This window comes from Cornus florida, unplaced genomic scaffold (genome assembly GCF_030987335.1).
Source record: "Cornus florida cultivar Cherokee Brave unplaced genomic scaffold, ASM3098733v1 CherokeeBrave_3.0.0_Hap2_Chr11, whole genome shotgun sequence".
In the NCBI taxonomy this organism is placed as follows: Eukaryota; Viridiplantae; Streptophyta; class Magnoliopsida; order Cornales; family Cornaceae; genus Cornus; species Cornus florida.
Window position 1 is genome coordinate 105,288,193 of NW_026775581.1, and position 24,852 is coordinate 105,313,044.

The 24,852-nt window shown below is 37.9% G+C and overlaps 1 protein-coding gene, 1 long non-coding RNA gene and 1 pseudogene across 14 annotated transcripts; 2 read left to right on the forward strand and 1 right to left on the reverse strand.

Moving 5' to 3' along the window:
- Positions 1 to 283: 283 nt before the first annotated feature.
- On the reverse strand, positions 284 to 9,489 carry LOC132282796 (uncharacterized). 2 transcript variants are annotated; one of them, XR_009471867.1, is made up of 2 exons: positions 9,428 to 9,489; positions 284 to 493 (listed from the first exon to the last, which is right to left on the reverse strand). It is a non-coding gene; the product is annotated as an uncharacterized LOC132282796 (long non-coding RNA). The 2 variants fall into 2 exon arrangements; XR_009471866.1 differs by lacking the exon at positions 9,428 to 9,489 and adding an exon at positions 678 to 1,162.
- Positions 1,634 to 18,462, forward strand: LOC132282794 (probable LRR receptor-like serine/threonine-protein kinase At3g47570). 12 transcript variants are annotated; one of them, XR_009471865.1, is made up of 6 exons: positions 1,635 to 4,582; positions 4,995 to 5,407; positions 5,535 to 5,649; positions 6,593 to 6,852; positions 7,149 to 7,190; positions 18,016 to 18,459. XR_009471865.1 is itself a non-coding variant. In XM_059784584.1 (3 exons), exons 1-2 carry the CDS (start codon positions 1,864 to 1,866, stop codon positions 5,396 to 5,398), a joined length of 3,123 nt encoding a protein of 1,040 aa, XP_059640567.1. In that variant the 5' UTR covers positions 1,634 to 1,863; the 3' UTR covers positions 5,399 to 5,407; positions 5,519 to 5,886. The 12 variants fall into 12 exon arrangements, 2 of the variants coding, with proteins under 2 accessions (XP_059640567.1, XP_059640566.1); XR_009471861.1 differs by lacking the exon at positions 18,016 to 18,459 and adding an exon at positions 7,359 to 11,379; XR_009471864.1 differs by lacking the exon at positions 18,016 to 18,459 and adding an exon at positions 11,182 to 11,379.
- Positions 18,463 to 20,843: 2,381 nt separating this feature from the next.
- On the forward strand, positions 20,844 to 21,792 carry LOC132281759 (probable LRR receptor-like serine/threonine-protein kinase At3g47570; annotated as a pseudogene).
- Positions 21,793 to 24,852: the final 3,060 nt, after the last annotated feature.

Sequence of the window (24,852 nt, forward strand, 5' to 3'; positions counted from 1 at the left end):
GCACAATTTATTTAGAGAAAGGCTATTATTTAGAGAAAGGCTATACGAGGTACAACTCACGACAATTGTCTTAACACATTTTGAGCATAAAAGAGTGTAAGTGTGAATTATATAATCACATTGCTCGTATGCTCTAAAGTAAAATGATATTAGCAAATCAAATGTGACACTTCAATTTGATCAAGAATGGTCCAAAGAAAGAAGGGGAATGTAAAACTTCAACCAAAGCATGTGATTTACCATAAAAGCCTTTGATACAAAATTTTGACTTCCTTCTCTGTCATGCCCGATAATTCCAATAAAATTCTCGATTTATACAAGATCAAATACATCAAAATACACCCAGGATCACAAAAAAAATGCCCTCTTTTATACAAAGTCAGATTCCTCAAAAATACAAAAAAAATCTCTAAATAAAAAAATAAATCCTCCACGCCGACTCTTCATCCTAAGCCCGTTTCTAACTATTCCCGTTCATCTTTTGTACCTGAAACTGGAGGGTGGTGAGACAAAAAGTCCCAATAGAAAAAATCATAATAAGAATTTCATAGAGATTTAATAAAACAGTTTCATAACATAAACATATACATTTAATACATATACATTTAATTAAAAATATTTAATAAAAACATTAAAACAAAACCTCTCCATGCCATTCAAGACATAGAGAATCCTACACTGAAAAAGAATCATCAAATCTCCAAACTTTCGCTGCGCCCTCTACAACTCTTGTCTCACTCACTGTCTGCTCAAACTATCTCTGTCTCGACTCTCTTTCTATTCTCCACTTTTTCTCCTCAATTTCTTTCTCTGTTACCCACACAAACCCAAAGCACACCCGTACAATTTATAAGCCTTTCACCACCGACACAAAATTCCACCTTTGCTCAAAACCCATGTGCATAAAGGAGCTTAAGTCAAAAAGTGGGTCTGCCAAAAATTAATTCATTTGTATCTTCATTATTGCAATACCAAACAATACCAACTATCAGCCACCAAAATGCCAAGCCACGTGAAGAAAATTTAGAGCAAAGGAGATTGTGTCAAACAATAATCCTTGTGGGTCCCAGAAAAAAGAAAAAAAAGCCATCATCACTTTTATCTTTCCTTTTCATCTCACCAATTCTACCGCCACACTCTCCTATTCCTTTTTTCTTCATATACATAAAATACACACACACACGTATATACCATCATGTATAAAATATATATACAAGACCAAACCAAACAATTTTAGTGAGACTCGCCAACTAGCTCATTACTATTTTAATTTTTCTTTGCATTTTCGGCCACCTGCTCTATTTTCTTCTCAGATGCAACAAAATATATATAAAATATGTAACAAATAAATATATATATTATAAGTCTCCAATTAAATAAAATAATCAATCTTTCATAATTAAATTAAAATTCATAAAATAAATTAAAATCTAAAAAAAAAAAAAGGAGTTATCACATTCTCTCTCAAAAGTTGTAACTAATTAAATAAAAATGGAGACCCTGATTCTTCTTCATTCTTCAAGAGAAGATGGAACATGTCACGTATATAGTTTAAGCCAAAAGTGGGACTAACACTCCATTCATATATATATATATATATATATATATTCACTCAAAAGTGAAGACTTGGGAAGAGACAGGGTAGACTTGGGAAAATGATGTCGAAGACTTCAAGAAAAGCATACGTGCAAAGTTCCAAAATTCCAACTTCATAATTTCTATAAATTTAAGATGATCAATAACAACCAGATATAAATCTCACCCCTTTACCATTTGCACAAGTGATCTTTCTTGATAGATTCATACAAGTGTTTCTAACTAACCTCACATTTCTGAAATCCACTTCCAGAAACGAGTCCAATTATGGCTCACAACTCCTTCACAATACAAAAAGTATATTCCCTAGTGTTCATCGCATTGCTGCTTCATATCATCATGAATAGTGGTAGTACCCACCCTAATGCCACTGCCAGAAATACTGTAACCATTGGCAAAAATGAGACAGATCATCTTGCCTTGTTGGCCATCAAGTCAAAGATTGTTCATGACCCTCAAGGTGTCCTGAGCTCGTGGAATGAGTCACTTCATTTCTGCAACTGGGAAGGTGTTGCATGTGGTCGTCGCCATCGCAGAGTCATCAGTATAGAATTATGGTCCAGAGGCTTAGTGGGTTCGTTGTCACCACATGTTGGAAACTTGAGCTTCCTTCGTGTATTAAGGATCTACAACAACACTCTTCAAGGTGAAATCCCTCCTCAAGTTGGTCATTTGTTCAGGCTGCAACTATTGGACTTGAACAACAACTACTTCAAAGGAGAAATCCCAGCCAACTTATCCCACTGCTACAACCTCATGTATCTCCGCGTAGGTTTCAATAAGCTAGTTGGGAAAGTTCCTGAAGAGCTTGGTTCATTGTCAAGGCTCATAAAACTAATCATTCACGCGAATTACTTAGTTGGTGGGATCCCTCGATTCATTACCAGACTGACTTCTCTTGAATCTGTGTCTGCAGGTCAAAACCATTTCACTGGTGGTCTTCCTGCTGCCTTGGGTCAATTGAAAAATTTAAAAGTACTTGCGTTTGGTGACAATCAACTCTCTGGTACAATCCATCCTTCCATTTACAATCTTTCTTCTCTAACTGTTCTCTCTTTCGGTGTTAACCAGCTTCATGGCACTCTTCCACCCAGCTTAGGACTGATGCTCCCTTATCTTCAACTCCTCGAATTAGGGGGGAACAAATTTACTGGACCCATTCCTTTCTCAATATCCAACTGTACAACACTAGGAACCCTTACTATGGAAGAAAATAATTTCAATGGGAAATTAGCAATTAATTTTGGAGGCCTCCAAAATCTCCTGGAAATTATCCTACATGATAATAATTTAGGAAGTGGAGAGCCAGATGAAATGAACTTCATTAATTCTTTGGCTAACTGTAGCAATTTTGAGTTGTTAGAACTTTCTGATAACCAATTCAGAGGGATCTTACCCAATTCTGTGGGCAATCTCTCAAACCAATTTTATTTTCTCTCACTTGGTACAAATTTCATACATGGAAAACTCCCTTCAGCAATAGGTGATCTTGTCAACTTAAATTTTTTAATTCTAGATCATAATCGATTCACGGGCCCAATTCCAGCTGCTATTGGAAATCTTCAAAATTTACAACGGGCATATCTTGGTACAAATTCATTTAATGGAGAAATACCACAATCTATAGGCAACTTATCATTGTTGATAGAGCTTTACTTGGATGAGAACAGATTAGTGGGGAACATACCCTTGAGTATTGGAAATTGCAAGAAATTGTTATTGCTTGATCTTTCCCAAAATAATCTTAGTGGCACCATACCCAAACAACTTTTGAGAATTTCAACTCTTTCTATTTCACTCAATCTATCTCGAAATCGTTTTTTCGGATCCTTACCTTCTGACGTTGGCAACCTCATAAAGTTGGCAGATTTGGATATATCTGAGAATGGGTTGTCTGGTGAAATTCCAAATAGCCTTGCGAGTTGTACTAGCCTCGTAAACCTCTATATGGAGGGGAACTTCTTTAATGGATCAATTCCTCAATCGTTGAGTTCCTTGAGAGGTATTATGAACTTTGATCTTTCTAGGAACAAATTGTCTGGAAAGGTTCCAAGATTCTTTGAGCATTTTTCCTTGAAGAATCTTAATTTATCCTTCAATGATTTTGAGGGTGAGGTGCCGATTGAAGGAGATTTTGCAAATGCAAGTGTAATTTCAGTTGTTGGAAACAGTAGGCTCTGTGGTGGCATACCAAAACTTCAACTACCAAAATGCAACATCAAAGAATCAAAGAAAAAGAAAAGTTCTCTTCTGCTCATATTAGTGATCTCAGTAGTGTGCACACTTCTGGGTGTGACAATGGTAGTATCTTTCTGGTTTTGTTGGGTTAAAAAGAAAAGAAATGTTCCACCTTCGGGAATATTGTTGAGAGAATCATTCATGAAAGTGTCTTATGAAATGCTCCTCAAAGCTACTGGCGGGTTCTCTTCAACAAATTTGATTGGTGTGGGTAGTTATGGCTCTGTCTACAAAGGAATCCTTGATCCAAATGAAACCATTGTTGCAGTCAAAGTACTAAACCTCCAACGTCAGGGAGCTTCCAAAAGTTTCATGGCCGAGTGTGAAGCCTTGAGAAATATCAGACATCGGAATTTGGTAAAGGTCATAACTTCTTGCTCGAGCATTGATTTTCAAGGAAATGATTTTAAGGCTCTAGTCTATGAATTCATGATCAATGGGAGTCTAGAGAGTTGGTTGTATCCAAGTCCGAAATCTACTAATGGAGAGAATGACCAAACTCAGAGCCTAAACCTTCTTCAAAGAATTAATGTTGCAGTTGATGTGTTGTCTGCACTAGAGTATCTTCACCATCATTGTGAAACGCCAATAATTCATTGCGATCTAAAGCCAAGCAATGTCCTACTTGATAGCGACATGGTTGCTCATGTAGGAGATTTTGGATTAGCAAGGTTTCTTCAACAACTCACAAATCCAAATCAGAGCAGTTCAATTGCAGTAAGGGGAACTGTTGGTTATGCAGCTCCAGGTAAGCATGCACAATAAATTATTGTTTCTTTTTATTTTCATTTTCATTTTCTTCCTCTAGGTTTAAAACTGAATCACTGAAGACACCATAACTTTTTAGGATTTAGACTTGATACCAAAACTAACTTCTTAGGATTAAATTTTGATATAGGTTAGTCCTTGTGTTTGTGTGTGTGTGCATGCGCATGAGAGACTCAAGACTTTTATTGGAATGGAGGCATAAATGGATGGGAATAATTTTTTGTGCATTTGAATGATGTATGGGAATAGATATAACCTGTTTTAATTAGAATTTAAGTTTTTTTTAACCCATAAACCTAAATATTGAATAGCCTATCTTTTTTCAAATGTGCTTCCAATCTTTGTCCAAAAAAATATATATTGTTTCTTTTCATTAATTTTGTGAATGGCAGAGTATGGATTGGGAAGCAAAGTGTCAACAAAAGGGGATGTATACAGTTATGGGATCTTGGTATTGGAGATGATGACAAGGAAAAGGCCTACTGACAGTATGTTTGAGGGAGGTCTTAACATTCATAACTTTGCTAGGATGGCTTTGCCTGACCGTGTTATGGAGATTGTAGACCCAATACTACTGAACATTGATGATGAAGAAGAGGTAGCAGCACTGTCAAATAGAAATCGAGATCCTGAAGGATTAAAAAATGACATCCGAATGGAGTGTCTGTTGTCAATGATCAAGATCGGAGTAGCATGCTCCATGGAGTCACCACAAGACCGGATGGACATTAACGACGTCTTGCGTGAGCTGAATTTGGTCAGGAAAAATCTTCAAGGCACTCAGAACAAGTCCTGATGCATAATGGTAAGAGCCAAAACTCAAACCTTTTTTTTTTTGATAAGTAAGAGCCAAAACTCAAACTTAAGTGCCTGTTATTTTCATTTCCTTGCTCTGTATTTGGTTTAAATATTGTAGTTCCAAAAACTTGCAGGGTTTCATCGACAAATTAAGTTGCCCTGGATTGCTTTTCTTCGGAATGTTAAGAATACCAACAGGTTCAAGCTCACGGACTCTGCTTCAACTAGAAGGCTTCCGTTTTGGTCCAGGTGCAGTTTAATTCATAAGTGCTTGTTGCTTGTTGATTTGTGGTTCTGCTGTTGTTGTAATGGCTTTGAGAAAGTCCTGTATCGTATGTATGATTGTTTGCTCCTTGTGTTCATGTAGTGGTTTTCTCTAGTTTAATTTCCACAGCCGTTCTTGTTTGCTGGACTTTTTGTCCCCAGGGTATTCCCTGGTGTTGTGTATTTCTTCTTCTATTCTATACAAATTTAACTCTTTACCAAGATATATATATATATATATATATATATATATATATATATATCCAAGTAGAAATTACCCAACCTTGGCTTTATAATTATTAATTAATGGAACATACAACCATACCTCAATCAGTTTGAAAACTAATCGGAAATTAATAGTTTTGGTACTTCCAAAAAAGTGCATCATGAAGAATAAATGTTTAATAGATCCTACCATGTGTTTAGCCCTACCTATGGTACATGTGAATCTTTATCAATATAGATTAAACATTTTATGGGTCTTAAAAAGAAAAGATTAATCTCACTCTACATATGTGTGTATAGTTTGGAGTGGATAAAATCAAAGATAAAAACAGAATTGTGACCCTTGTGTACATTTTATTCCCTTGAATATGACAAATTTCAGCTATCTAATGCTAAATTCCAAACCGAAGGATATTTACAACACATGCACCAACTTAATTCTTCCACCCTTCAACACTCTCTCTCTCTGAAAGTATAAGGCATATATGAGAGTGAAGAAGAGGAGAACAAAGAACAACATGTGGTTCTTTGGATTCTCCACCACAAATCCAAGAAACTATTGGATCATTGGCGCAATAATACTGGTGATCATTCTCACCCTTATCCTAAATCAGTTGGCCATCTATCTGGAGTACTCTCATAAACATAATCAAGAAGATGATGAAAATGAAAAGTATAAAGGATCATCTAAAATTGGTTGCAGTCATTGTTTCTCTGGTGCTATAAGGACTTATGCACTTGAAGAGTTGAAGTCGGCAACAAGGGACTTTAGGATTCGAATAGGCGTTGGAGCCACATCCGTTGCGTATCTTGTAGAGCTTGGTCATGGGCAATTTGGTGCCGTGAAGCGGGTTATGGAGGAGAAAGGTGGCAGCAAGAAGATGTTCTTGGATGAAGTTTCAGTTCTTCTTAGGATTTCACACCCAAATTTGGTTGGGTTGTTGGGTTTCTGCTTGGATAAAGGTAAATCATCCATATATAATCCATTCTATATAAGTAATCTTTGCAAGATCATAAATACATGTGTATTTGTATAAAACATATGATATATTATTATACCAAATGTTTGAATTAATTCTTTAAGCCATTTTATTTTCTCCCTAATTTAGGTACATCATTGTACCAAGGAAGGATTTTTTTTTTTCAGAAATTTTTTAATATTTTTTTTCAGAAATTTTTTACTTGTGCTTCACTTGCAATCCAATTTTTTAATCTTAAACATTCTTTAACGATGTCTTGCATGAGCTGAATTTGGTCAGGAAAAATCTTCAAGGCGCTGGAACAAGTCTCGATGCATAATGGTAAGAGCCAAAACTCAAACTTAAATGCCTGTTATTATCAAGTCCTCGTTCTATATTTGATTTAAAAATTTTGTTCCAAAATAGAGCTTTGTGCATTGGTTATCAGATTGGGGTAGGTTTCAAATGCCCACTTTCATTTACCAAACCGCTGTTCTCTTTCCTTTTCAGATGAAGAATCGTTATCCCACCTAGTCTTGAAATGTTCATTCTCTACCTTCATTTAGAACCATATACAATTCATTTGTTGCTTTGGGTCTCTGATCATTTGAATCCCAATATAAGTTTGAAGGTTTTAATCAACAAATTAAGTGGCCCTGGCTTGCTGTGTCTTTTCAATTTGCCCTTCTACTTTTCTTTGGAATGTTAAGAATACTGAATACCAACACATTCAAGCTCATATCTCTAAAACTCAAGGAATCTGCATCAACTAGAAGGCTTGCATCTAACCAGCTAGTTCATTCATCTTCATTGTGAAACAGGTTAAGCTCATCTTTTGGTCTGGCTGCTGTTTAATTCTTAAGTTCTTGTTGTAGTAGTAAGTTAATTGCTGCTTGGTTTGTGGTTCTGCTGGTGTTGTAAGATTTAAGAAATTTCTGTATTGTATGTATCATTGTTTGCTTCTGCTTTGGCTGCTCTAGTTTGGATTCCATTGTTTCATGGAGTAGTTTTGTCTAGTTTTCCAGAGCCATTCTTGTTGGTTGGACTTTTGTCCCCAGGGTATACCCTGCTGCTTTGTATTCATTCTTCTATTCTATATAAATTTACACTCAAGGGGGATATATATATATATATATATCAAGGTGGAACTACCAAACCATGGCTTTATAGGTTAATGGAACATACAACTAGACCTTAATCAGTCTGAAAACTAATTGAAAATTAATGGTTTTGGAACTTCCAAAAAAGTGAATCACGAAGAATGTTTAATGGATCCTACCATGTGTTTAGCTCTGGCTATGGTATGGGTGAACCGTGAATCTTTATCAAGATAGATTAAACATTTTAGGGGTCTTAAAAAGAAAATATTAATCTCTCTACATACATGTGTGTGTATTCTGGAGTGGATAAAATCGAAGATAGAAACATAATTGTAACCCTTGTGTACATTTTATTCCCATGCATAAGACAAATTTCAGCTATCTAAGTATCTAATGCTAAATTTCAAACCAAAGGATCTTTGGAACACATGCACCAACTTAATTCTCTCATCTATCCTTCTAAACCTTCCCCCTTCAACTTCTCTCTCTCTGAGTACAAGGCATATATGAGAGTGAAGAACAGAAAACAGAACAACACCATGTGGGTCCTTGGATTCTCCACCACAAATCCAAGAAACACATGCACCAACTTAATTCTATCATCTATCTTTCTAAGGACTTGTGCACTTGAAGAGCTGAAGACGGCTATGAGGGACTTGGCAATGGACAATTTGGTGGGGTGAAGAATGTTTAAGATGTTCTTGGATGAAGTTTCGATTCTCCTTAGGATTTAACAGCCAAATTTGGGGACTATTTTTTTTTTTTTTTACCTGCTGGTAGCTTATGAGAAAAGCTTATACTTCAGAAATTAGTTTGGAGATGATGTTTTGCTTATTGACAAAGTAGACTAAAATTCCAATAGCCAATGAGCTTGGATTTGGTCTTAGTTGTAGAATGTCTCTTTTGTTGTAGATTTACTTTGACAATTTTTTTTTTTTTTTTTTTAAATTTATTTATTTTGACAAATACTTCTACAATGCATTTGGGATATTTGGACCCTCAATATTCCGCTTAGACATTAACAAATTTGCTTTGATTAAGTAATACCTAATTGTACCTCCTACATTAGATATATAGATGATGCAGAAAATGTGCATGGTGTAGAGACAGTAGAGGCAAGTAGTGGGGGATACACAAGATATAAATGTAACAAGACAAGTTGTTTACGGTGATAAAAATAAAGAAGTGAAACTATCTGAGTTGGATGATATTGTATTCCCCACTGATAATTAAGCTTATAAAATAAAAATAGTAATTAAAAAAACTCATTCAAATGTATGTGTTTTGTGTATTAAAAGATGCTGAATCTCACAATCGTTTATTTCATCAATGTGAGTATTTTCAGGTAATCTGGTCAGCACTTCAACATAAGTATGGGTTCCATACGAACCCTAGAAATTGGCACAAGTTCCTCATTTGGGCCTCATCCAATTGGAAACAGAAGAAAAAGTCGAATAAAATTCTTGTTGGGAAACTTACCTTGGCCAGTTTTGTGTATCACGTCTGTAAAGTAAAGAAAATGCTAGGGTTTTCTCCAGTTCTTGTAGCCATCATTCAAAAATCCTCAGCGACTCTGTTCTCAATCACTTTTTCTCTGTCCTCAACCTGGAACTCGACAGTCCTTGCTCTGCAAATTTGAGATTGTGGTGTTCCCTGTTGATTCTCCCGCCTTTGTGGGTCTAGCTTGGGTCACCATTCGGACCTAACGTAGGATTGCCCAATGGGCCTTGTTTCGTCTCTTTGGGCTTTTGTTTGTTGGTTGGGTTTTGATTGTTTCTCTTGACATATCCCCTCTTGTCCGTTTTTATCTTGATAAAAGAAAAGAAAAATCCTCACATCGATGTAATATCCTTTATTATTGAAGTACACTCATTAAAATAAATCGAACCACGTTGAAATTTGAGAATAACCCCATCAACTATATCATATACACAATACTTTTTAAACTTTTTTATTTTGTTACAAAATGCTCCCATGCCTCTCATTAAATATGTAATGTCTGTTTCTATATATATATGTGCATATGTGTATATTTGTGTGTGTGTGGTGTAATTTAAAACAAAAAGAAAAAGGAAAATAAAAAGGAAAATGGGTGGGACCCACATGCACTTAAAATGGTCATGACACCACTTTTTGTTCCGAATTTTATTTCATTTTCCCGTAAGCTTTTCTCTCTCGTTCCAGAAGCTCTCTGTTTTTTTTTCTTTTTTTTTTTGTTTCAATCTTCAAGGCTTGATTGCTCCCTCATCTCTTAGTATTTTTAAGTGTCGTTTGAGGCAAAACGAAGCCCACGACGAGCTCTACGCATCTATACCATCAATTTCAGTTTTTGTGCACCCTTTGGATTTCGAAATTCAAGACCTACTTTTAAGGGTTTTGTGCAAATTTGAGGTATGGACTCTTAATCCACAAGTTTCTTGCTCCTATGTGAATTACATCTTCTAATTTGATGCTAGACATGTTTACTTATGCTAGTTGTAGTTTAAAGAAATTATAGCATGTGTATGTGGTTATGTGAGAACTTGTTTTAAATGTTTTATGTGGAAATTCTTGCTTATGTGATGATTTATATATGTTCGTTGTGCTAGATGCATTGTTGTACAAGAGCATGTTATAATCCCTTGAGAAATTCTTGCGAAATTATGTCTTACTTACTTAAATAGAGTTGAATGTGAAATGATGATTAAATTCATGGTATTGATGCACTCATGCACTTAAATTGGGCATGAAACGGGAAGAATGAGTTTGAAATGAAAAATGAGATTTTGGGAAAAATGATTTGATGAAACGGTTTTGAAAAACCCGGTCGCCGCGGGGATACCAAAGGTCCGGAGTGTTAATATAGCCTAGAGGGGACTAATAAGTCGCCCTAGCGTGGTTGAGCTAGCTGGGCCCCATAATGACGCCGCGGGGGTACCAAGGGTCAGGGACACTAACCAATCCTCCTCTCGTGTCGCTGCGGGGTCACCAAAGGGCGGGTTATATTAACAGTTTGAAAGTGATGTTTGAGAACAGAAAATAAGGAGTGACATTGGCATGCATTTGCATTTCATGGCATCGTGTAGGTTGTACTTGAGTTTGGTTGGAATGTTGTATTATTTCCCGACATTGTATGATCCTCATTTCCTATTGGCCTATTCTTTGTATGGATTCACAGGGACACAAGAAAAGTGTCTTAAGCATCACTTACTGAGCATATTTGTTCACCCTACTATTTATATTATTTTTTTCAGGTCTTGGAAATGAACCGGTGGACGACAATCCACCTCAAGCTTAAAAGTTGTTAGAAGGTTGTTTGTTATTTTGTATTTTGACCATTCTATGTATACTCATAGTTGTGGAAATGTAACTAAGTTAGTATTCATGGCCTTGTAACTTAAGAATAAATTTATCTTTTGTTTGATGTAAATGAAATTAATGGAATTGTGGTATATATTTTCATGCAATTGTATTATGTAACGTTGTAAAACAGGGACTTTAGATCTTAACCAGGTATTTTGGGACTGTAATTATGATAAGTTAGATTAATTGGTGTGTGGATATTCCACCATGAGATGAACTATGTTGAGGTATAATGAACGGATGAATGGGATGCTGGATTATACTATGTGTTTTGTGTTTTGGGACAGGTTGTTGAAGGACCATTTTTAGGGGAGGTCATGCCGAATTTTTTTTAAAATTTTGGCATCAGCCAGGGTCGTTACAAATTTGGTATCAGAGCGATGGTTCGAATACCATTAAGACGACGGGTAGAAGCTTACCTAGGGTTGTCTGGGAAGTCATTTGCATTGTTATTTCCTTGTTTGGAAAAGTGTTTTGCTATGTGAAAAAGCATGCTTAACTGTTTACATGCTTACGTGCTTATGTGCTTATATGCCTATATTAATGTGCTCATTGCATAGTATTACATGCTAAATGTTTGTACAATATCTTTTTGCGTTGGGTTGTTCACGGTTGGATATTAGTGTTATCGTTATTGAATTGTTTCCTTTGTTTTATAGAATGATATCACGGCGTAAGGAAATCAGGAAAGTTGGCCCTAGACCGACTAGGGGTGATGTTGGCGAGAGCTCCAGCTCCAATCCAGAGGAACTAAATGATGAGGACACACTTCTTAGGGACTTGATTCCCCCGAGAGTTGTCCCCACAAGGAGGGATAATGTTGAAGCACCCGTCGAAGTGGGTGAAGGTTCTGTGGCACTGGAGTTGAATCGTTTGTTACAAAATGTCATGAGGGCAACGATTGCTGCTCAGTCGCAGTTGGCACCACAACCTACAGTTCAAGTTAAGGAGACACCAGCTCAGAAGCGTCTCAAGATTATTAAGGGGTTTTCTCAGCTGATGCCGGTTATGTTTGAAGGCGGTGCGGATCCAATGATAGCAGATGACTACATGGAGCAAGTTGAAACTCAATTGACTTCTATGGATGTGACGAAGGATCATTTAAAGATCATCCTAGCTACTTATAAGTTTGCTAAGGATGCCAAATTATGGTGGAAGTCGGTTACGAGCCGGTACAAGGTGGAGGAGATGAGTTGGGACAAGTTCAAGGAATTGTTTTATAAAAAGTACTTTCTGCTTTCCAAAAGATGAAAGTTACAAGACCAATTTCATAATCTTATTTAAGGGAGCATGTCAGTGGCGGAATATGAGAACAGGTTCACTTCACTTTCTCGCTTTGCTCCAGAAATGGTGAAAGATGAAGCTAACAAGACTTGGAAGTTTGTTTCTGGTCTTAATGATCGGATGAGGCCGTTGATCACGACACAGTTCATTAAAGTTTACTCTGAAACGGTAGAAAAGGCTTTGATGCTGGAGGCTGATAATAAAGAGAAGGATGCAAGAAGAGAACAGTTGAAGCAAAAGATGGGTGCAGGGCCATCTTCAGAAGGATCTTCTTGGAAAAGGAACAGGGGGGTCCATCTCAGTTTCAGGGACAGCAGTCTGCACGATCTGCTCCTACCACTCCGTTACCAGCTGGGTCGGATAGGAGTGCAGTTGTTTGCTTTCAGTGCCAGCAGTCTGGACATTACAAGTCCAATTGTCCCATGAGATTGACTTCAGTTTCTTCAGCTCCGAAGGCTTGTTATGGGTGTGGCCAGCAGGGCCATTTGATTCGGGACTTTCCGAGTCAGGGAGCAGGCACCATTAGTGGCAGAGGGTCACGGTAGAGACCGTCACAGTCGGCTACGGTTCAATCAGGTTTCAGACCACCGCCACCACCACAGTCTGCATTGTCTTCTCAGGGTTCACGACCAGCTAGGAGGGATACTCCTACTGTGTCGGCACAATAGTCTGGTGTTCAGATTAGTAGTTCACAGGCACAGGCACCACAAGGGCGTGTCTTTGCCCTTGCGCTGACTAATGCATCTCCTGGCTCTTCAGTTCTCCGAGGTATATTTCCAGTGTTTAGTTCTTGGGCCCATGTTTTGTTTGATTCTGGTGCATCTCATTCTTTCATTTCATCATCATTTACATTTGCATCGGGGTTAGAAGTCAGTTTTATGAATCGGACGTTGTGTGTTGATACGCCAGTTGGAGTTTCAGTGTCTTTGAGTCAAGTCGTGAGGGACTGTTCCATTGTGATAGCCGGGCGGACTTTTGTGTTTGACCTTATCCTCCTGGAGATGACTAGCTTTGATGTCATTCTCGGGATGGATTGGTTAGCTTCCTTTCATGCCACGATCGACTGTTACAGAGGAAGGGTTACAGTTTGTACTCCCGAGGGAGACTGTTTCTTTTTTGTGGGAGATCGAAGTAATTCCCACATTTCATCGTTTTATGAAATTCGTGGACGGAGTCGTGGTGATTACTTTTTGGCTAGCCTTATAGCTGAAGAGGATGATGTTGTGGAAGAATATTATCCTGCAGTTGTTCGTGATTTTCTGGATGTGTTTCCGGAGGATTTGACAGAGTTGCCTCCACACCGAGAAGTGGAGTTTACTATTGACTTAATGCCCGGTACCGCACCGATTTCAATGGCACCGTATCGTATGGCACCAGTTGAATTGGAGGAATTAAAAAGACAGCTTGATGATTTGAGGATGAAAGGTTTCATCCGACCGAGTGTGTCACCATGGGGCGCACCGGTCTTGTTTGCTAAGAAGAAAGATGGTTCTTTGAGGTTGTGCATCGATTATCGGAAGTTGAATCGTGCCACCATCAAGAACAAGTATCATTTGCCAAGGATAGATGATTTATTTGATCAGTTGAGGGGAGCCAGTTGTTTCTCCAAGATTGACTTGAGGTCTGGCTATTATCAGTTGTGGGTTAGGGATGAGGATATCCCGAAGACAGCATTCCGTACACGATATGGACACTATGAGTTCCTTGTTATGCCTTTTGGCTTGACTAATGCTCCAGCGGCATTTATGGACTTAATAAACCGCGTCTTTCACGATTACTTGGACCAGTTTGTGGTATTTTTCGTGGATGACATTCTTATGTATTCACGATCTCGGGAGGAGCACGAGATCCATTTAAGTATTGTTTTACAGATTTTGCGGGAGCACTGGTTGTATGCCAAATATGAGAAATGTGAGTTTTGGCTACGAGAGGTGAAGTTTTTAGGACATGTTTTTTCAAAAGGCGGAGTGTCAGTTGATTCATCAAAGATTGAAGCTGTTTTGAATTGGGAGTAACCCAAGAATTTGTTTGAGATCCGTAGTTTTCTTGGTCTAACGGGTTACTACCGGAGATTTGTGAAAGATTTCTCCCGTTTGGCAGCGTCTATGACCCGTTTAACCCGGAAAGGGATTAAGTTTGCATGGAATGAAGCCTGTGAGTCATCTTTCCAGGAATTGAAGACAAGGTTGATTACGGCTCCAGTGTTGGTGATACCTGAGCGTGGCTTGGGTTATGTAATCTATTGTGATGCTTCACATGATGGTTTAGGGTGTGTGTTGATGCAGGATGGTCGAGTAGTGGCTTATGGGTCTCGGTAGTTGAAGACTCACGAGTACAACTACCCTACTCATGATCTGGAGTTGGCGGCAGTTGTGTTTGCTTTGAAGTGTTGGAGACACTACTTGTATGGTGAAAGATTTGAGGTGTACTCGGATCATAAAAGCCTCAAGTACCTTTTCTCCCAAAAGGACTTGAACAATAGACAGAGAAGATAGGTTGAATTCTTGGAAGATTATAATTTTGACTTGCAGTATTATCCGGGCAAGGCAAATGTGGTAGTAGATGCCTTAAGCCGAAAATCTCGTGGAACTTTAGCCTGTTTTGCTATTCGAAAGTGGAAGATGCTTAAGGATTTGGCAGAGATGGGATTGTATTATTTTGATGACGATGTTGATAGCGAGCCGGCATTCTTGTTTAGTCTTGTGGCTCAGCCTACTCTTGTTGTACAAGTGATTGAGTCACAAAGACAAGACCTGGATTTAGATGTCATTCACGCTTTGATCTCCAGTGGTGAGACAATGAAAGATTGGGCCTTGCATGCAGATGGGGGTCTACGGCTCAGGAGTTTGTTGGTGGTTCCTACGGTTTGTCGTGAGGACGTCTTACGGGAGTTTCACACTTCCCACTTTGCATTTCATCCAGATGGTACCAAGATGTATCACAATTTGAGATGTCAGTATTGGTGGAACGGGATGAAGAAAGATGTTGCACAGTTTGTGGCTAGATGCTTTACCTGTCAGCAGGTAAAGGCCAAGCATTAAAGACCAGCCGATTTATTGCAACCATTGCCTGTAGCGTAATGGAAATGGGAATATATCACTATGGATTTTGTGACAGGTCTTCCAAGGTCACGGAGGGGCAATGAGGCCGTATGGGTCATCATTGACAGATTGACCAAGACGGCTCACTTTTTGCATATTAAAGCAATAGATGATGTAGAGAAGCTTGGTGTTCTTTATGTGAAGGAGATTGTAAGGTTACATGGAGTTCCTGTAACTATTGTGTCAGATAGGGATGCTAAGTTTACTTCGAAGTTCTGGGAAGGACTTCAACCAGCGTTTGGCTCAGCGTTGCATCTGAGTACGGCATTCCATCCACAGACTGATGGTCAGTCGGAGCGTACTATCCAGATTTTGGAGGATTTGCTTCAGGCATGTATGCTTGACTTGGGTGGTAGTTGGGAGGATCACCTTCCACTTATTGAATTTGCCTACAACAACAGTTATCAGGCGAGCATTCAGATGGCTCCATTTGAGGCGTTGTATGGTAGACCTTGTAGGTCTCCTGTTTGTTGGACTGAGGTAGGCGAGACAGCCGCCTTAGGACCCGACATTATACTCGAGACTACTGAGAAGATTAAGTTGATAAGATAGAGGTTACTTATAGCTCAGAGCAGACAGAAGAGTTATGTGGATAAACGGAGACGGCCGTTATCCTTTGAAGTGGGAGACCACGTTTTTCTTCGAGTTTCTCCACGGAAGGGTTTGTGAGATTTGGGAAAAGTGGCAAGTTGTCGCCATGATTCATTAGACCGTTTGAGATCTTGGACCAAGTAGGAGAGGTTGCCTACAGATTTGCTTTGCCACCACAGATGGACAGAGTCCACAATGTCTTTCATGAATCGATGTTACGGAAGTATGAACCGGATCCATCTCACATTTTGAGTTAGATTGATGTGGACATTGATGAGGATGTTTCCTACAAGGAAGGACCAATTCAAATCCTTGACACACAGCAAAAGGTGTTAAGGAACAAGACGATACCAATGGTGAAAGTTCTTTGGAGGCATCACGGAATTAAGGAGGCTACTTGGGAGCTTGAACAGGAGGTTCGCTCTAAGTATCCAGAGTTATATTTTTCCCCAGGTATAGCTTGATTTCAGGGACGAAATCTTTTGAAAGTTGGGGAGAATGTAATGTCTGTGTCTATATATATATATGTGCATATGTGTATATTTGTGTGTGTGGTGTAATTTAAAACAAAAAGAAAAAAGAAAATAAAAAGGAAAATGGGTGGGACCCACATACACTTAAAATGGTCATGAGACCACTTTTTGTTCTGAATTTTCTTTCATTTTCCCATAAGCTTTTCTCTCTCGTTCCAGAAGCTCTCTGTTTTTTTTTTTTTCTTTTTTTTGGTTTTAATCTTTAAGGCTGCTTAATTGCTCCCTCATCTCTTAGTATTTTTAAGTGCCGTTTGAGGCAAAACGAAGCCCACGACGAGCTCTACGCATTCATACCATCAATTTCAGTTTTTGTGCACCCTTTGGATTTCAAAATTCAAGACCTACTTTTAAGGGTTTTGTGCAAATTTGAGGTAGGGGCTCTTAATCCACAAGTTTCTTGCTCCTATGTGAATTACATCTTCTAATTTGATGCTAGACATGTTTACTTATGCTAGTTGTAGTTTAAAGAAATTATAGCATGTGTATGTGGTTATGTGAGAACTTGTTTTAAATGTTTTATGTGGAAATTCTTGCTTATATGATGATTTATATATGTTCGTTGTGCTAGATGCATTGTTGTACAAGAGCATGTTATAATCCCTTGAGAAATTCTTGCGAAATTATGTCTTACTTACTTAAATAAAGTTGAATGTGAAATGATGATTAAATTCATGGTATTGATGCACTCATGCACTTAAATTGGGCATGAAACGGGAAGAATGAGTTTGAAATGAAAAATGAGATTTTGGGAAAAATGATTTGATAAAACGGTTTTGAAAAACCCGGTCGCCGTGGGGGTACCAAAGATCCGGAGTGTTAATATAGCCTAGAGGGGACTAGGGAGTCGTCCTAGCGTGGTTGAGCTAGCTGGGCCCCATAATGACGCCGCGAGGGTACCAAGGGTCAGGGACACTAGCCAATCCTTCTCTCGTGTCGCTGCGAGGTCACCAAAGGGCGGGTTATATTAACAGTTTGAAAGTGATGTTTGAGAACAAAAAATGGGGAGTGACATTGGCATGCATTTGCATTTCATGGCATCGTGTGGGTTGTACTTGAGTTTGGTTGGAATGTTGCATTATTTCCCGACGACATTGTATGATCCTCATTTCCTATTGGCCTATTCTTTGTATGGATTCACGGGACACAAGAAAAGTGTCTTAAGCGTCACCTACTGAGCATATTTGCTCACCCTACTATTTATTTTATTTTTTTTCAGGTCTTGGAAATGAATCGGTGGACGACAATCCACCTCAAGCTTGAAAGTTGTTAGAAGGTTGTTTGTTATTTTGTATTTTGACCATTCTATGTATACTCATAGTTGTGGAAATGTAACTAAGTTAGTATTCATGGTCTTGTAAGTTAAGAACGAATTTACCTTTTGTTTGATGTAAATGAAACTAATGGAATTGTAGTATATATTTCCATGCAATTGTATCATGTAACGTTGTAAAACATAGACTTTAGATCTTAACCAGGTATTTTGGGACTGTAATTATGATAAGTTAGATTAATTGGTGTGTGGATGTTCCACCATGAGAGGAACTATGTTGAGGTACAATAAACGGATGAATGGGATGCTGGATTATACTATGTGTTTTGTGTATTAGGACAAGTTGTTGAAGGACCATTTTTAGGGGAGGTTATGCCGAATTTTTTTTTAAATTTTGGCATCACCCAAGGTTGTTACAAAATATATTAGTTTTTATTAAATAATTATATAATATCCTTTCTTATTGAAGTACACTCATTAATCTACTTTTTTTATTAAAATAAATTATGAAAAAATTCAACCCATATTAAAATGACATAAACTAAATATAAGGTAGTTCATTACAAATGACAACTCTCCTTTAAAAATTAAACACCAAAAACTAAAATAAATTGCAATTTTAAATTGTCCAAGTCTTCAATCAATCACAAACAGCCAAATTTAATTGCTTAATAAATTGGCCATGACTTGCATGAATGTGTTTTCGCAAAAGGAAAAAAAAAAAAAAAATTCAGGAAAACACCCTACCATTACTATATATATAATATAAATTGAATTGCCGGCAAGCAGTCTCTCCCTGTGTGTGTGAAAGAGACAGGGCAGACTTCGGAAAAATTATTGGAACACCTCAGAAAAAGCCTCTTTTATGGATTAATATATAAAGAATACAAGTGATCTGTCTTGATAGATTCTTACAAGCCTTAGAAACTAACGTCACATTTTTTAAATCCACTTCCAGAAATGAGTCCAATTATGCCTCTCCAATCCTACAGAATACAAACACTATCCCTGTTCTTCATCACATTGCTGCACATCATGAGTACTCTCCCTAATGCCACTGCCATTGGCAAAAATGAGACAGATCATCTTATTGCGTTGTTGGCATTCAGGTCTAAAGATAATTCATGACCCTCAAGGTGTCATGAGCTTGTGGAATGAGTCCCTTCATTTCTGCAACTGGGAAGGTGTTGTATGTGGTCATCTCCATCGTAGAGTCATCAGCATTGATTTATGGTCCAGGAGCTTAGTGGGTTCGTTGTCACCTTATGTCGGAAACTTGAGCTTCCTTCGCGTATTAAGGCTCTGCAACAACACCCTTCAAGGTGAAATCCCTCCTCAAGTTGGTTATTTGTTCAGACTGCAGATATTGAACCTGACCAGAAACAGCTTTGAAGGAGAAATTCCAACCAACCTATCCCACTGCTCCGACCTCATGTATCTTAGTGTAGCTTCCAATAACCTAGTTGGGAAACTTCCTCAAGAACTAGGTTCCTTGTCAAAGCTCACATATCTCATGATTCACTTGAATTACTTAACTGGAGGGATCCCTCAATCCATTGGAAGACTGGCTTCTCTAGACACATTGTCTGCAGCTTACAATCTTTTCACGGGCAGTCTTCCTGATTCCTTGGGTCAGTTGAAAAATCTAAGAGCAATTGGATTTGGTAGCAATCAACTCTCTGGTACAATCCATCCTTCCATTTTCAATCTTTCTTTTCTAATTGTTCTCTCTTTGTCTGATAACCAATTTGATGGCACTCTTCCACTGAGCTTGGGTCTGATGCTCCATAATCTTCAACTCCTCCAATTATGGGGAACAAATTTACTGGCCGCCTTCCACTCCCAATATCCAATTGTACAACACTAGAATTCCTTGATATTGGAGAAAATAATTTCAGTGGAAAATTAGGAATTAATTTTGGAGGCCTCCAGAATCTTAGGTATATTTCTCTATCTCATAATAATTTAGGAAGTATAGAGCCAGATGAAATGAACTTCATAGATTCTATTGCCAACTGTAGCAATTTGGAGAAAATTGATTTGGAAGTAAACCAATTCAGAGGAATTTTACCCAATTCTCTAGGCAATCTCTCAAACCAACTTTCTTTTCTAGCACTTGGTCAAAATTTCTTACATGGAAAAATCCCTTCAACAATTGGTAATCTTGTCAGCTTAAATTTTTTAGATCTACAAGGTAATCAATTCACAGGCACAATTCCCGAAACTATCAAAAATCTTCAAAAATTAGAACTTCGTATCTTGACAGAAATGAATTCTACAGAGAAATTCCAGAATCTATAAGGAATTTGTCATTGTCGACGAATCTTTACTTGGGTGAGAACAAATTAGTGGGGAACATACCCATCAGTCTTGGAAATTGCAAAACACTATTATTGCTTGACCTTTCACAAAATAATCTTACTGGCACCATACCTAAACAAATTTTGAGCATTTCATTTTCTATTTTGCTGGATCTATCTCGAAACCATTTGTTCGGACCCCTCCCTTCAGAGGTTGGCAACCTAAAAAATTTAAGGGAGTTTGGATATTTCAGAGAATGAGTTGTCCGGTGAAACTCCTAATAGCCTTGATAGTTGCGCTAGTCTCAAAAACCTCTATATGGAGGGAAATCTCTTTACTGGATCTATTCCTCAATCAATGAGTTCCTTGAGAGGTATTATGTATGAACTTTGATCTTTCTAGGAACAAATTGTCCAGACAGATTCCAAGATTCTTCGAGCATTTTCCCATAAAATATCTTAATTTATGCTTCAATGATTTTGGGTGAGGTGCCCATTGAAGGAGTTTTTGCAAATGCTAGTGCAATTTCAGTAGTTGGAAACAGTAGGCTCTGTGGCGGCATACCCAAACTTCAACTACCAAAATGCAACATCAAAGAATCAAAGAAAAAGAAAAGTTCACTTATGCTCATACTTCTGGGTGTGACAATGGCAGTATCTTTCTTGTTTTGTTGGGTTAAAAAGAAAAGAAACGTTCAACCTTCGGGATTATTGTTGAGAGAATCATTCATGAAAGTGTCTTTATCAAATGCTCCTCAAAGCCACCGACGGGTTCTCTTCAACAAATTTGATTGGTGTGGGTAGTTATGGCCCTGTCTACAAAGGAATCCTTGATCCAAATGAAACCATTGTTGCAGTGGAAGTACTAAACCTCCAACATCAGGGAGCTTCCAAAAGTTTCCTGGCTGAGTGTGAAGCCTTGAGAAATGTCAGACATCGGAATTTGGTAAAGGTCATAACTTCTTGCTCGAGCATTGATTTTCAAGGAAATGATTTTAAGGCTCTAGTCTATGAATTCATGATCAATGGGAGTCTAGAGAGTTGGTTGCATCCAAGTTCGAAATCTAGTAATAGAGAGAATGACCAAACTCATAGCCTAAACCTTCTTCAAAGAATAAATGTTGCAATTGATGTTTTGTGCGCACTCAAGTATCTTCAAAATCATTGTCAACCGCCATTAATCCTTTGTGATCTAAAGCCAAGCAATGTCCTATTTGATTGTGACATGGTTGTACATGTAGGAGATTTTGGGCTAGCAAGATTTCTTCGACAACTCACAAATCCAAATCAAAGCAGTTCAATTGCAGTAAAGGAACTGTTCGTTATGCAGCTCCAGGTAAGCATGGTCTCTCATCTACAGTCCATTATTGATTCTTTTTTATTTTCATTTGAGTAATGCTTGCATCCTGCGCAGGGAGGATGAGCCTCCCTCCATAGTGACACGTGTTGAGAATTAAAAAATAATAAAAGCATGTGTAACACCCGTACAAACCCCTTTTTCACCCCCCTTTCTCTCTCTTTTTCACAATACCTAAACTGCGCCAAACGTCCCAAAATTCCCAACAACCTTCTTCTCCGATTCCAAACTCAAATACGCTTCCATCCGGTTCAGCGCTGCTGGGGACTCCAACTGCCTCGAATTGAACATCAACCCCAATTCCGCCGGAACAGAATCAAACCCACAAGCGGAAACCACTAAAGAACCCTTTTCACGGCTTTTTCATGGAACATCGCCTCCATTCTCTCCATGAACTCCGGTTCGCCACATATGTCCAGGTAATCGCAGCCCGAATCGGCGCAGGCGGCGACGACGGGCTCACTATAGAGGCGGAAGGGGCCGACGCAGTCCAGGATGAGGTTGGTTTGGGCGGCAAGCCGGCGCAGGGAAGGCGGGTCGGTGGTGTCGGCGGTGAGGATGGGGATGGAGGGAGGAGGATTGGGGTGAGAGGCCCATGTCAGGGTTTGGGATAATTTGGTTGGGTTTCGGCCAGCTAGCGCTAGGGTTTTGAGTGGGGACGATGAGGTGTTGAGAAATGCTAGAACAGAGCTGAAACGAACTATAGTTCACAGAATGCTTAATACCAAATCCCATTTTCTTACACTTGAAGATTGTAATTGAAAAAATAAAATAAAATTCCGAAGATCATCAGCAACAAGTAATTTAAACAAAACCCAAAATGGGTAAAGTGCAAATGAACCAATCAAGATAATAACATGGAAACTAAACAATTACAACAAACCCAGCTAAAACGAGATTTAATATATATGTGTGATATCAGAATAACAATTTTTACCTGATACGAGATATTAACGAAACCTAGATGAAATGAGATCCAAATGAAATCATAAACAGTGATACCACTTAATCGAAACCATACCCATGTCAAATAAGATCGATATCAAACGAGAAAGTGGTTTTACGTGACTGATCTCTTTGGAGGAGAGCTCACAATTGTAGGGAAGAACAAAATTGACAGTGAGCTTGGAAGGGATCGAAGACGGAGCCGGAGGGCGAGGCGTCATGAAGGTGAGGGGGCTTTGTAATACCCTAATTTTAAAAGGGATAGAATTGGAATTTAAATTTATTTTATGTGCATTTTTAAATTTATTTTTTTTTGGTGATTATGTACTTATATGTCAAATTGTTTAAATTGGAAGTTTACTTTAATTAATTGATTCCTTTTTTTTACTTCTTTCATTTTAATTGAATTTTTGGTTTGTTTAATAGTTTCTTTTATTTGTCTTTTATTTTTTTGTAATTGAATTATTAGTTTTAAATTTCTTTTATTGGCCTATATAAATGGAAATAATTGAATTAACGTAGTATCTCTAATTGTTATGGTAAAATAGGGTTATCGTATTTTATATCTCAGGCCGACTAGACTAGGAATTAATTAGGTTTTTCATCGTTAATTAGAATTGGGCTTATGGTTTTATGGGTGCCTATATATATATTGTTACGTCTTCAAAAGGGTTTGGAAAACCCTAAGCACATACAGTACTATTGAGAGAGAAACAGAGAGAGGTGGTGAGGCAAAACAAAGGAATTTGCCATTAGGATTTCAACTGCGGATTGAAGGATGGATCTAGGAGGAGAGACGATTGAGCAATAGGAGATTGTCAATGAGTCGGACGTCGTTGGAAACCCAGAAAGATGGCGACAAGGGTTTTTGTTCAAAAACCACGGAGGCAAGTTCTTTTCTTCTTCCTTCCCTTTGGCTCGTGTTTTGTGCACCTAGATAATCTCTAGGAAATAAATTAGAAATTAATTGAACCATGTATGTTTATTATATGCTAAATTTGATTGTCTGATATCTGTAAATTTAACTGAAAACAAATTCTATTATGTATGGTTTCATTGTCTCTGTTTTAGCATAAAAAGTCGCCACTGTTTTAATTTGGTATTGCGCCTTACTGATAAATCAAGTTTTGAATTAATACTTGATGTAAATTTAAGACTTTTAAATTTAAATTAGAGGAAGAACAGAGGGGTTAGAATGGAACTGTTGTGGTAAATCAATTTCAGTTTGGTTTTTAAAACATATTCCGTTCAGTAGCAAATTTAATTCAAATTTAATTCCTGTAACTAACTCCAATTATTATAAATGAATTAATGGGATGTTACTCCGTGTTAATTAAACTCTTGAGATGGGTTTTAGAAACCAACAAAGTGGTAGGAATGGTCCAGAGACGGAGTGGACGGACTGAAGCTTGCAGAAGATGTGAGAGACGGCTCCATGGAGGGAAGAGACGACTCCCCCATGAGTAGAGCTGCCTCTAGAGGAAGAAGAGCAGCCTCTTCTTTAAGAAAAGGAGGCTCTAGGCTCAAAAGAGCCTGCTCTCAAAAATTAGAGTAGGCTTTTCTCATTATATACATACTGTTACGTTTTTCTACGACTTGTGTGACACTGTTGGAGCATGGAAACTGTTTGAATGGATATGGGACTTTACAGAGGGACTAAGGAATGGCTTTTGGGTGTTATTAAGACCTTAAATTGATTAAAGTTTAATTCTAAATTAACGGACTAAACCGTATAAATCTTATGCACATTGCATACGGTTAATGGATGGATAAAGATTTAATTGCTTAAGTTTATTTTTGGATATTCCAGTGGGATCTAATATGTTTATAAAATTGTTCTAAGTGCATTATAGGGTCATTGATGTTTAGAATTTGATTTATGCAGACTCTGGATGTGAGTAGTTGGAACACTATAGAATTAAAGAACTTTATATGTTGCTAACTGATGGAAGACAGATTAATTGCTTAATTAGATTTTAGCAATTTAATGGGGTTGAGTATATTTATAAAACTTAATGTTGAATGCATGAAAAGGTCATTTACTTATTAAATTTGAACTATGCATGCTTTGGATGTTAATTGTTAGAATATTAAATTCTTTGATGCAATTACATGGATGAATACTGGGATTTAAATTGCTGAAATAATAAATATTCTTATGCAATTATTTGGAATGGTTTT